The sequence below is a fragment of the Palaemon carinicauda genome, chromosome 11, assembly GCF_036898095.1.
Source record: "Palaemon carinicauda isolate YSFRI2023 chromosome 11, ASM3689809v2, whole genome shotgun sequence".
Classification (NCBI taxonomy): domain Eukaryota; kingdom Metazoa; phylum Arthropoda; class Malacostraca; order Decapoda; family Palaemonidae; genus Palaemon; species Palaemon carinicauda.
The window spans coordinates 66,814,840-66,828,485 of NC_090735.1; the positions used below are offsets into that span (position 1 = coordinate 66,814,840).

The 13,646-nt window shown below is 33.2% G+C and overlaps 1 protein-coding gene across 1 annotated transcript; it reads right to left on the reverse strand.

The window, feature by feature from the left end:
* Positions 1-11,830: 11,830 nt before the first annotated feature.
* Positions 11,831-12,663, reverse strand: LOC137649311 (uncharacterized). Its single transcript, XM_068382294.1, has 2 exons — positions 12,462-12,663; positions 11,831-12,312 (listed from the first exon to the last, which is right to left on the reverse strand). The coding sequence occupies exons 1-2, from the start codon at positions 12,661-12,663 to the stop codon at positions 11,831-11,833; spliced, it is 684 nt and encodes a 227-aa protein (XP_068238395.1).
* Between the last annotated feature and the right edge of the window lie 983 nt (positions 12,664-13,646).

The following is a 13,646-nucleotide window of genomic DNA, read 5'->3' on the forward strand; positions in this document are numbered from 1 at the left end:
AACTCAGAGAGAAATATTTAAGAATTATTTTTAGAGAGAACTCAATGAGAAACATTTAAAACTTGTTTTTAGAAAAAGAGAGAGAGAGAGAGAGAGAAGAGGAGAGAGAGTGAGAGAGAGAGAGAGAGAGAGAGAGAGAAAGAGAGAGAGAGAGAGAGAGAGAGAGAAACTTAAAATTTACTTTTAGAGAGAGAATGAGAATCGTTTAAGATATATTTTTAGAGAGAGAACTCAATGAGAAACATTTAAAATTTATTTTTAGAGAGAGAGAGAGAGAGAGAGAGAGAGAGAGAGGAGAGAGAGAGAGAGAGAGAGAGAGAACTCAATGAGAAACATTTAGAATTTATTTTTAGAGAGAGAGAGAGAGAGAGAGAGAGAGAGAGAGAGAGAACTCAATGAGAAACATTTTAAATTTATTATTAGAGAAAGAGAGAACTCATTGAGAAACATTTAAAATTTATGTTTAGAAAGAAAATTCAATGAGAAATATTTAACTTTTATTTTTTAGAGAGAGAGAGAACTCAATCATTAATATTTAAAATTTATTTTTAGAGAGAGAACTCAGTGAGAAACATTTAAAATTTATTTTTAAGAGAGAATTCAATGAGAAACTTTTTTTATTTTTTGAGATAGGTAACTCAATGATTAATATGTAAAATTTATTTTTAGAGAGAGCACTCAATGAGAAACATTTAAAATTTATTTTTAGAGAGAGGGGGAGAGAGAGAGACATTTCAGGGTTTTTTATTTGTTTATATATATATATATATATATATATATATATATATATATATATATATATATATATATATATATTTATATCTATATGTATATATATATATGTGTGTGTATATATATATATCTATATATATATATATATATATATATATATATATATATATACACGTATATATATATATATATATATATATAAATATATATATATATATATATGTGTGTGTGTGTGTGTTAGCCCAGGTTTATGTCAGGTTTTGAAGGCAAAAGTGTAACGATAGATAAATGGCAGCCCTAACTAACTTTTAACATTTTTGGTCCATAGACGGACGATCCAAATTAATATTTTAAGGTTTCTGTTAAACAATTCAAGGTTAAGACACAGTAAAAGGTTTCTGAAAAATCATGCTAAATTTGTATTTCAAATATTTACTAAAGTGTTATCTCTAATTAACCCCCTGTAAATATTCTGATCCATTTTTTTTTTTGCTATGCTAATTAATGTGTATCCACAAACAGTTCTTTTTTAGCAATTAAAACTTTTAATTCTTAATTTCATTACTCATCAACATAAACACTTCTCTTATATAAAGGGGATTTTTCTCAACAGCCTTTTTTTACATTTATTCCGAAACATTTATATAGATCAATGCTTTACGTAATTACACCTACCTTATTACCATTCATAATTCCATCTCCTCTACTTACCATTACCTTCACAACCTGATTGTTCCTCACTTTTGTCATCTTGCACCAACTTATACTTTTGCCATATGTATGCATCAACCATTCCCCATTAAAAAAAAAAAAAAAAAAAAAAAAAAAAAAAAAAACAACAATTCCCCATTATACAAAAAACAACCATTCCCCATTTTGAAAATAAACAATTCCTCATTATACAAAAAAAAAATATTCCCCATTATACAAAAAAAAAAACATTCCCCATTATACCAAAAAAAAACCATTCCCCATTACACACTCAAAAAAAAAAAAACATTCCCCAGTATACAAAAAAACAAAAAAAACAACAACAACCATTCCCCATTATACTATACAAAAAAAACAACCATTCTCCATTATACAAAAAACAACCAATCCCCATTATACCAAAAAAACACCATTCCCCATTATACGAGAAAAACAACCATTCCCCATTATACAAAAAAGCAACCATTCCCCACTATACAAAAAAAAACCATTCCCATTATACACAAAAAAAGCAACCATTCCCCATTATACAAAAAAAAAAACAACCATTCCCCATTATACTGGAAAAAAACAACCATTCCCCATTATACAAATATATATATATATATATATATATATATATATATATATATATATATATATATATATATATATATATATTTATTTATTTATTTATTTAGTTCAACTTTGACATCAGTTAAATGTTTAGTGAACTCATATCTCTTGGGGAGTGCGAAGAGCATGCCCAAACAATCTCTACCTACCCCTCACCATAATCTTATCCACATATGGCCTGAGTAATCTCTCTTATAGTGTTGTTTCGAATCCTTTCCTGCCATTTAACTCCCATTATTTTTCTCATGGCTTTGTTCTCAAATATACTAAATCTGTTGGAGATTGTTTCCTTGGCATACCATGATCTCACAAAACATATATATTCTGATTTTTCATGTATATATATATATATATATATATATATATATATATATATTCATCATCATCAGCCGTTACTTGTCAAATGCAGAACAAAGGCCTCAGGCATGTCCTTCCACTTGCGTCTGTTTATGCTCTTCTCTGCCAGTCCAGTCTTGCAAACTTTCTTACTTCGTCAATCCATCGTCTTCTATTCCTTTCCCTGCTACTTTTACAATCTCTAAAGACCCATTCTCTTATTCTTGTTGTCTATCTATTGTCTGTCAATTTCATTATATGTCTTACCCATGTTCATTTCTTTTTCTTACATGTTGTTAGAGTATTATCCGCTACTTTAGTTTGCTCCCGTATCTATGTTGCTCTTTTTTCTGTCCCTTAGTGTTATTTCCATAATTATTCTTTCCATAGCTCTTTGAGTTGTAAGTAGCTTATGTTCTAAGGCTTTAGTAAGGCTCCAAGTCTCTGATGCATAAATGAGTACTGGTTGGACCATTTGATTAAATCCTTTTATTTTTTTTTAGAGAAAGTGGCATTTTACATTTCATAATCTTGTTTTGTGTATCAAAGGCTCTCCATCCGATGCTTATCCTTCTTTTAATTTAGGTCTGAGTGGGGATACCTTAACGTCATTTGTGTATTGTGATGATCAGCAGAGCTGCACTAGTCAGGCTACCATACTTCGTTGATTTGATGTGAGCGATCAGACGAAAATCCACCATTGCCAGTCTGGACTGAGCAGCGTGGTGATGAAAACTAGCCAAACCCCAGACATGAACAGACATGTCCGGGGCCTTTGTCCTGTAGACGTCTATACACGGCTGCATTTGTGTGTATGAATATTTAAATATTTCAGATTTCATATATATATATATATATATATATATACATATATATACATATACTAAATATAGGAAAAATATGCTGGTTATACATTTTTCATAATATATAAGAAGATATAAACAAACAGTAAGGAAGTGTCTTTGAAATGCTTGTAGCTTATATGGCTTATATGTGTAAATGTAGCTCCGCTAAAGACTATTATTAGAGCTGGTTGACTTCCCGACCTATCTGCAATCGATGTACTGTTTTCTTTTCTCCCTTCTTATCTCCATTTCTTATAATAGAAGTTGGCTGTTTACAAAAGACAACGTAGACATTCTCCTCGAAGGAAAACCTTTTGGGTCGTCTCCCTGATCGATTTCGAATAGGACGTAAAAAAGAGGGAGAGACAGTAAAAAAAAGAAAAAAAAAAAAAAACGGCAGGTCTTCTTCCCTCTGTAAGGGTTGGCAATTTCCATTTTTTATATTATATGGACGAAAAGAGTCGGAGAGGAAGTGGAAAGGAATATTTATCTTGGGGAAATGTAAGATCGAGTCAATGAATTTATGAATAAAATTGAGGGAGAGAGAACACTTTAAAACTGAGAGGTTGAAAAGAGATATAGAGAAAAACTTATCTGTAGCATAATTATTGAAACAGGTAAGAGAGAGAGAGAGAGAGAGAGAGAGAGAGAGAGAGAGAGAGGAGAGAGAGAGAGAGAGAGAGAGAGAGAGAGAGAGCACATCTATCTGAAACTAAATATTTTAAAAAGAAGTAAAAGATAAAAGAGAAATATACTGAATAGAAGATAAAACTTGGAAGAGAGAGAGAGAGAGAGAGAGAGAGAGAGAGAGAGAGAGAGAGAGAGAGAGAGAGAGAGAGAGAGAGAGAGAGAGAGAGTGTGTGTGTGTATTTTTAAGTGATTAAATTTAATTGGAAGTAATGTGAGCCATTATTATCAAACTGCGTGACCATATATTTTGTTAAGGAACACGGAAAGGCTTTTGGGTAACGCCTGAAGTGGAAGGTCAGGTTAGAAGCAAGTAGTTAATTGACAATTCTTCGTCTTTTACCCATTAAAAGGAAGCGGCTATTTAGTTAGCCAGTCTTCAGGGGATGCTGTCTGACAATGGAGGAATTATAAGGACAAATGGAATGAGGTTGATTTATATGCGTGTTAGAATGAATGGAATGGGTGGATTATACTTGGAAGTTTGTGAGAATTGAATGTTGAACTTTTTTTTTTTTTTACTAAAAATCAAATAAGATTTATCTGATGTTTTTATATAAACGGATGTATTAAAGATAATTAAAGAGTAGAATTTGTAAAAAAAAAATATATATATAGTGAAAACTGTAAATACTTTGCAGAATCATATTAAAAAAAAAGTCAAGTCAGAGAAATCGTTTAACTGAAAGAAAGTTTCGGCTAATGTTGAATCCTTATATTACATGTTACAATGCAGATTATAGGAAAAAAAATTAGTAATTTTCAGTTTCCCACTTTTTAAACAAATTTCATGTTATCCTATTTTAATATGTGATTGGTTAGGGATTAGAGATTTTGAAATATTTTTTTCATAATTTTGTATAATGAGAATGAAAAATATGTTATTTAAAAATTAATGAAAAGTACTTTTTATATAATTAATATTTAGGGTAAGTCTTCACTATTTTAGGTAATGGTAACTAAAAAGGTGTTGGTTCGGAATAACGCCCAAGTAGAGTATGTTCATTTTGAAGATACTCGTAACAAAAGTATTTTTGTATCATGATTTATTTATTTTTTATTTATTTATTTATTTATTTTTTTTTTTTTTGAGGAACCTCGAACGTCGTATGATCTCCGTCGTTTTATGTAGAAAATCACAGATGAAACTTTTTATTATAAAGAGTGTCAGTGATCATATCACCAGTCCCTTATCTAAGCTGGATTTGAAATTATGAAAATTACAAGCAATACGATTATAGTAATTTCTAACTTAAAGTAGAATCTTTACAGAAATTACATGATTATATCCAGTAAAACCTTTTACACTTGGTAGCTTAAAAACGATGAATGCCGATGAGCATAATAATTGCAGTAATTAAACCTGCATTGGTGGATGCTCTGTAATAAACACACACATTTCACTGTGACCTAATATAAAAACTAAAGAAGTTAGTAAAACAACCTGAGATTAGCTATGAATAGACCCAATACACCTTTACAAAATGTTATTTATTGAAATTGATTTTATAAATATACTTGATCCATAGTTTGAGGTAATGTTTACAAAATCACAATATTGACTTTAAGAGTTTAACATGGAGGCATGTAGATATGTATAGTGAAAGTTATTTGCTTGTCATTTTATTATTTCATCATCTTTCGGTTGAAGGAAATTAATATGATATATACAACAACAACAATAAGTGCAGCCGCTTCTACTCCACTGAAGTACTCACATGCACTTATCCATGTCTGGAGTTTGGCCTTTTTCATCAACGCGATGGCCACTGTAGATTGGTGATGGCGGGAGATTTTCGTCTGATCGATCACAACAAACCAACATGTACTATAGTCAGGTGGCCCTGACCAATACAGCTTTAATGATAATGACTACACACAAACCCTTTCACCACGTTAAGTTATCCCCACTGAGAAAGGGAATGTGATATATTTGGCATCCTTCATCCTAAAAGACCGCTATATCCCAAGGACCTTGAAAAGACGAATGTCCTTCCGACGGGCCTTCCTATGGCTCCCTCGGAATCCTCCCCTTTCTTGTTTCCTCTTTCAGCGTAGTTTATAACAAATGTCTGATGGATAGTATCCTCCTTAAGTCGTTGTTTTCAGCTATAATCGTAAATCTTTATAACGACAGAAATTATATCTGAAAAATCGGTCGAGTCTTTTGACCTACTTTTTAGCTTCTTGTTCTCTCTTATCTATATTTATTAATCATTAAATAATATTAAGATAGTATTTGGTTCTATTTAACTACTAAAACGATTGAGGTAATGCTCTCTTTAGGTATTGACTAGTTTGCCACTTGAATTAAAGTTTGCTCTTTTGAAGAAATGGCGCGGAAAATGGTTTTCCAAATAAAAGAAACCAATTGCTTTATGTGCGTATGTGTTTATATATAGGCACACACATATATATGTATATATATATATGTGTGTATACGTGTTTGTGTTTGTGTTTATGTACATATTTTATGTACTGTTTTGTATTTTATTTTATTTCATATATATATATATATATATATATATATATATATATATATATATACACAGTATATATTTATAAGTAAACACATTTACATGTGTTTATGTATGTTTATTTATTTATCTATATATACACACACACTCACGCATACACACACACACACACACACACACACATATATATATATATATATATATATATATATATATATATATATATTGGGTTATGTTATAGTGTCGTGTCAGTCTTCATGCGCCGTGTGTGTGTATATATATATATATATATATATATATATATATATATATATATTTATATGTATATATATATATATATTTATATGTATATATATACACACATATATATACAGTATATATATATATATATATATATATATATATATATATATATGTATGTATGTATATATATTGGCTATGTTGGAGTGCCGTGAGTCAGTCCATATGTTCGTATCAAATGAAGCTAAAACTGTCATATATTGCTGCGTAAATGAGTCTTATTGTGAAATTTTTTTTTTACATATTTATGATCATTCACGATTTCTATTTAGATATGCAAAACGGGTTATTAATTTTCAAGCTCAGCTGAAAGTGTTTATGTTTTTGTGGGTCGTTAATATTGACTGATACTGCTTAAAACCTAAGGAATTTAAGTTGTCATTCAAGAAATATGAACTTGTTTTTGATAACCCAGAGAAAATGACACTTGTGCAACACGGATTCCAATATTTAGAACTTCCCTGAACGTCCGCTATTCTATTTGGAAATGCAAATAGAATTTGGATCCTTCAAGATGTATGCAGCCACCGAATATTGACGTATGCACAGTTGGACACAGGAAATCATGGTTCACCTCGCTCTGAGGAATTGACCCAGCCACACCCTTCCAGTGTCCAAATGTACAATAAAAAGCAAAAAACAAGAGACAAGAATCAAATTCTTACGCCGGACATATCTAATTGATATTTTGTATTGCTGGTTGTTATTACTTGATGTAAAGTCGTCCCTGTTTCCGAAATTTCTGAGCATTATAAGTTAATATGAAAGGACGGGAAGGTCCTCCAAAAATCGGGTCTCTTATATTGCCAAAATCAATGAAGTATCTTGGACCGTTAACTGATGGCTTTTTTATGATTGATTTATGGGAGGTATAGAGGCATTCTTTTGTATGGCTTTCTTGATGGCTCTTTTAAAACTCTTTTCATATAATATATTTGTGAAAGCTTATTGTGTAAGTTAGTATGAAAATTGAAGGGATTTTGATTTGCGGTGTATCGTTATTCTGTCATTTTTTAGAATATCTAATAGTCTTCTATCACTCTCCTATGAGGATATTCTGTAAGCTGTAATTTGGACTGAGAAAGGAATTTTAAAATGGTTTCTCTTCATCATAATCGTGCTTTCTTATGGTCGAAAAGTGCAATAACTGTATATATATATATATATATATATATATATATATATATATATATATATATATATATAAAATGAATTCCTTTATTCATTTCATCACACTTGAACACTTCAATCAAGACTCAAAGGACGATATATATTTTAGGATTATATAAATTTAGCTAAATTATCGTATGCTATTTTTAATCAGATTTTTGTACAAAATATCCTACTGTTATTCTTCTACTTTTTAGCTTTAATATTAAACGTTTATCGTTTCGATTTATATGTAAAAGGTCAAAAGCCTTGCCTTTTTGCTCAAGCAATCGCCTGTCAGTCCTCTAGTCAATCATAAGTGAACGAATTAGTCAAACAGTTTGCTTTCTTTCCATCCAGAGAATAAAATTTGTGACAAGATTGCATATGCTTGCAAAACCTAGGGAAAATTATATTCGGAAATTAATTTTCATGTTATTGACAGGTTTAATAGCCAGAGCAGGATTGAGATCAATTGGTGCATGTTCAACATTTTTGCAATGTTTATAACTTTTTCTTAAGTTTTATTTTTTATTAATATACTTTTATATAACGTTTTAACCATACATATATACGGAGAACAAGAAACCTTCATACCGGTCTGTGAAAAAAAATCGAAATATTTTTCTGATCTCCTTTCAAACTGCGAATATAGAATTGTCAAGTGTTTGTGCTACGCGGCTTACTGGGCTAAGCGGCTTATCCTGGATTGTTTCCCGCAGTTTCAAGGATGCTCCCAAAACCATGGCATTTGACTAGCATCATTAGTGTGGTACAATATAACTAGAGAAACCATCAACTATGTGCGTCAGTCTTCTAGGTAGGAAATAACATCTTTTTAAAGATTTGATTAATATCCGCCTGGGTCTTACCTGAATATTAAGCAGAGTTTCATAGCCCACTGTTACGTATGAGCATTTCATTTGAATTTTTATCTCTGGTAACATTATTGATACCTTATTTTTATTACAAGAGTTGTGAATGGCGAAATTTTAATACATTGCAAGAAATTAGAAGGTTTTCCGTTCTTAGTTTTATTTCTAAATATATATCAATCTACTTTAGGAATTCTATCATTGCGGGAAAGAGCCTTGCTGATAAATTACAATGCACCAAGAAGCCGTCATGCTTTCAAGTGTGAAATCACATTCACCCTTTTATTGGAAATAAATGATCTCTTTAGGAATAATTAATGACAAATACCAATATTACATATTTAATATATACAACTTTTCCGTTGGTTTGTTGCATGTATGCCTTGCCTGAAGTAGGGCTCGCGCTTTTGATGATAATCTTGCGCCTACGTAATGACGATAACCTACTTTTACGTCCTTGTGTTTAAAGATTTAAATACCGCTCATAAATGGTAGAGGCAAGGGACAGGGACATTGCCCTATCAAGCAGGACAATGTCCTGGAGACTGACAATGTATACATATGATCAGCGCCCAAGCCCTCTCTCCACCCAAGCTAGGACTAAGGAGGGCCAGGCAATGACTGCTGATGATTTAGCAGATAGGCCTATAGGCTCCCCCAAAATCTCCCATCCTTAGCTCGCAAAGATGGTGAGGTTGCAGCGATCCAAAGAACGAACGAATTTGAACGGGACTCGAACCCCAGTCTAGTGATCACCACATAGGGCACCATGTTATTCTCCATCTTTTATTACAAGAACCCGTGTTTGGCTGGAATGACCGGGCAGTCTATAACAACAGCCTGAACATTTGCAGAGCCCTTGTCTAGCCGAAAGGGCCAAACACTTTAAAAAGAATTTTTAAATAATCTATTAGCACCTTCTGGACAAGCTTTATAAATCCTAACTGTTATCGAGTTACGTGTTTAATTCTTTAAGACTGGCCGATGTTGCATGCGTCATATACTGTAGATTCCTCAGAATCACCTCTCGAGTTCTTAGTGTCATATATTTCCCTTCTGTCTCAGATGTCGTTATTGTGTGTGTATATCTATCTGTCTGTGCGGCTTTTCATGGTCAGCTTTTGTATTAATTACATTTTCATTCTTCTGTTTGCTATTCTACTCCTAGTCTATCCATATTCTTCTAACCATCTGTTTGGATCCTATCTTATATTTCTCCTCTCCCTTGCTCTGGTATCTTGACCTGTCTGATTTGGCTCTCTTGATAATTCGTTGTGTTATCACAAGTTTCCACGTTATGGCTTTCTTTTCTAGTCAGTTTCATTTTATATTTTTAACACAAACTTTTCCATTATAGGGGACGCTGTCTTACAAGCTTTCTTATCAATTATGGTTATCATTCGTCTTTTTCATTATTATTCTCTATTCATGTATGGTTATTTAACATTTTATTAGTTCAAGTATTCGTATAAGTATCATTTTTTTACGTCTTTCAAGCCTTAATGTATATTGCTAGAAATTGACTTCAATTCTTGTTCTTTACCACTTGATATGAAAGTCTTTTATCACTCTTTATCTTAACTTTTTTATGTATTGACATCTTCTCACTCTTTTACTCCTTTGTTATGCTGTCTTTATCTCTTCTATCATTCATTTCCTTCTGTCTCCTCCATCCTGTTCTCTAGCATATAATTTTTCCCCTCTTCCCCTTCTATCCCATCAGCTTTAATTTCCTGTGAACGTTCTCTTTCTTTAATTTAAATCTTCCTTTAAAGTATTCTCAAGCTTTTCCTTATCTATTTGTTTGTATTTCTCTTCGTTTTCCCGTTTTTTTATCTTATCTTCATCTTTTTCCATTTGACTATGCCATTTCACGCTTTTTTCTTTTGTTTTCCCACTATTCGAGTCATTTTTTATTTCCCTATTTATATCGTTTCATCGCCCATTTGGGTCAAGAGGCTTTTGAAATGTATCCAGATATTACATTGTTTTATAGAGGCGTTTTTAGGTGGTTGGCAGAGAGAGAGAGAGAGAGAGAGAGAGAGAGAGAGAGAGAGAGAGAGAGAGAGAGAGAGAGAGAGAGAGAGAGAATTTTTCATATGAGAGAGAGAGGGAAGGGGGGTTGGGGGAGAGAGGGGGGGGGGTGTGTGGGGAGAATTTTTCATATATCATGTACTGTGGTTTACCCCGTCTTGTGAGTACAAGCCGAGGGAGTTGAATTTTTAATCATGGGAGTACATGGCAACGAGAGAGAGAGAGAGAGAGAGAGAGAGAGAGAGAGAGAGAGATGATTTGCATTAATTTTCTACGTTCCTTGAGATTATAGTAGTTAGGATCTCCGTACCTCACTTATAATAATATAAAAAAATTGCTATCTTTTGTTAGTAGATATGGGGCGGTATATACAGATTGACTGAATAGGGCAAATATGCTGCTGTTTGTGATTTATAGTGAATCAGTGAAAAGTGATTTACGATTTCTGTATTGATAGATTATACCAATTTGTACACCTTGTTACATTTACGGATTTCCCCTTCTGGGATATTGATGAAATCTGTCTCTCGTGCGATCACGTATTTCATCAATCTCTTCGTAAAGGTTCCATTGAATTTAATCCTTTTGGATTTATTAGTAAGTCGTAAGTTATATTTGATCCTTATTAAGAGCTGAATTCCATTTTGCTGAGCATAGAATATTGGCATCTTTTATAGAAAGAATACTGGGAGTGGTGGTGTTACCTTTATTCTAACCAGTGCGCCTATCGAAGGGTATTCTATTTGGCAATCATGCATCACCTCTGTTTCAGCAGGGAACTTTAGCTACCATCCATAGTACCTTCTAAATATCCTGTTTCATCCTTAGAGACTGCTTCCAAACATCCTTTCTAATCATCAGAGCTTGTTCCCAAATCCATCGATATTTCTCGTAAACCTCCACCCAAACCTCCTGTATAAATCCAAGAGCCTGCTTTCAAACCTAGTTTATCCGTCTCAGAGCATGATCCTAAACTTCTATCATCCTCAGAGTCTGCTCATAAACTTCTATCAACGAAAAGGCCTGCACCTAAATACTCACTATCGGGCCTAAAGCCTGCACCTAGATACTAACTATCAGCCCTAAAGCCCTCTCCGAAATACTTACTAACAGCTCTAAGGCCTGCACCTAAATACTTACTATCAGCCCTAAAGCCTGCACCTAAATACTCACTATCAGCCCTAAAGCCTGCACCTAGATACTCACTATCAGCCCTAAAGCCTGCACCTAAATACTCCCTATCAGCCCTAAAGCCTGCACCTAGATACTCACTATCATCCCTAAAGCCTGCACCTAAATACTCCCTATCAGCCCTAGAGCCTGCACCTAGATACTCACTATCATCCCTAAAGCCTGCACCTAAATACTCCCTATCAGCCCTAGAGCCTGCACCTAAATACTCACTCTCAGCCCTAAAGCTTGCACATAAATACTCCCTATCAGCCCTAAAGCCTACACCTAAATACTCACTATCACCCCTAGAGCCTGCACCTAAATACTCACTATCAGTCCTAAAGCCTGCATCTAAATACTCCCTATCAGCCCTAAAGCCTGCACCTAAATACTCACTATCAGCCCTAAAGCCTGCACCTAATTACTCCCTATCAGCCCTGAACCTGCGCCTGAATACTCTCTCTCAGGCCTAAAGCCTGCGCCTAAATACTCGCTATCAGCCCTAAAGCCTGCACCTAAATACTTACTATCAGGCCTAAAGCCTGCACCTAAATACTCATTATCAGTCTTAAGGCCTGCTTCCAAACTTCTGCCATCTTCCTTAGAGCATTTTAGAAAACTTCCGTTATCTTCGGAGCCTTCTCTTAAACTTCCTCTATCATCCTTCGAGCCTTCTTTCACACATCTCTTATTACAGATCATGGATGACTTATCTGATTGAGAATCCATTTTTGTTTTACATAAAACCATCTGACAGTCGACTATTTTACATTTTTACTAAGTTACTATTGAAGTTCTGTCTATTAAATTTACTCAAAATATAGATTATTATCTAGAAGTAAATGGCATTAATGGTTTACTGTTTATTCAAGGCACAAATATATTCCCCCATGGTGGATGTGTGGCGTTATTATTGCGTTAGTATAATGTAAACATCTACAACAACAATAGGTTCGTTAGCCATTCACAGATGGGAATTGGGTGTGACCCGCTGCCATTTACTTGATCAGTTTTCCTTGTTAAAAATAATGGGATATTACTTCCGATTCAGTTAATGAGTATAATTATGTGTATAATTACTGTAGATCATGCGGTGTAGTTCTTACATTTTTATTTTAGTTTTGGTACATGTACATACAGTGTACACACACACACACACACACACACATATATATATATATATATATATATATATATATATATATATATATATATATATATATATATATGTATATAATCAGTGTATGCATGAATATGTTTGTGTGTGAGTGTATACATACATATACGTACGTACATACATCATCATGCAGTGACATTTTTCTTTTCAGTTTTTCTGTATTATAACCCATTCGTCCTCTTCCTCCCTCCTTACCGAGCCTTAACAAATTGACTAGATTAGGTATCCAAGGGAATGACGAGAGCTACATGATTTCGAGCAGTGATTCGAACATAAGGACCGATAGAAGAATGTTTACTAAAAGATTTCTTGGCTGCTGTAACTTCTGTCGTACTTTCTCTTGATCTCAACAGAAGTCGAAGTTTGAACAGAGAAAGTTTGAAGTTTATTCTGGTGTGACTTCGTCCGCCATTACACTTTTTTTTTTTTTTTTTTTTTTTTTTTTGATAGCCGATGTAGAATGGGTTCATTGCATAGTGGTATTGTTCTTGTACTTTTGCATTTTCCTAATTTAGTGTTAGGATTCAGAAACAAA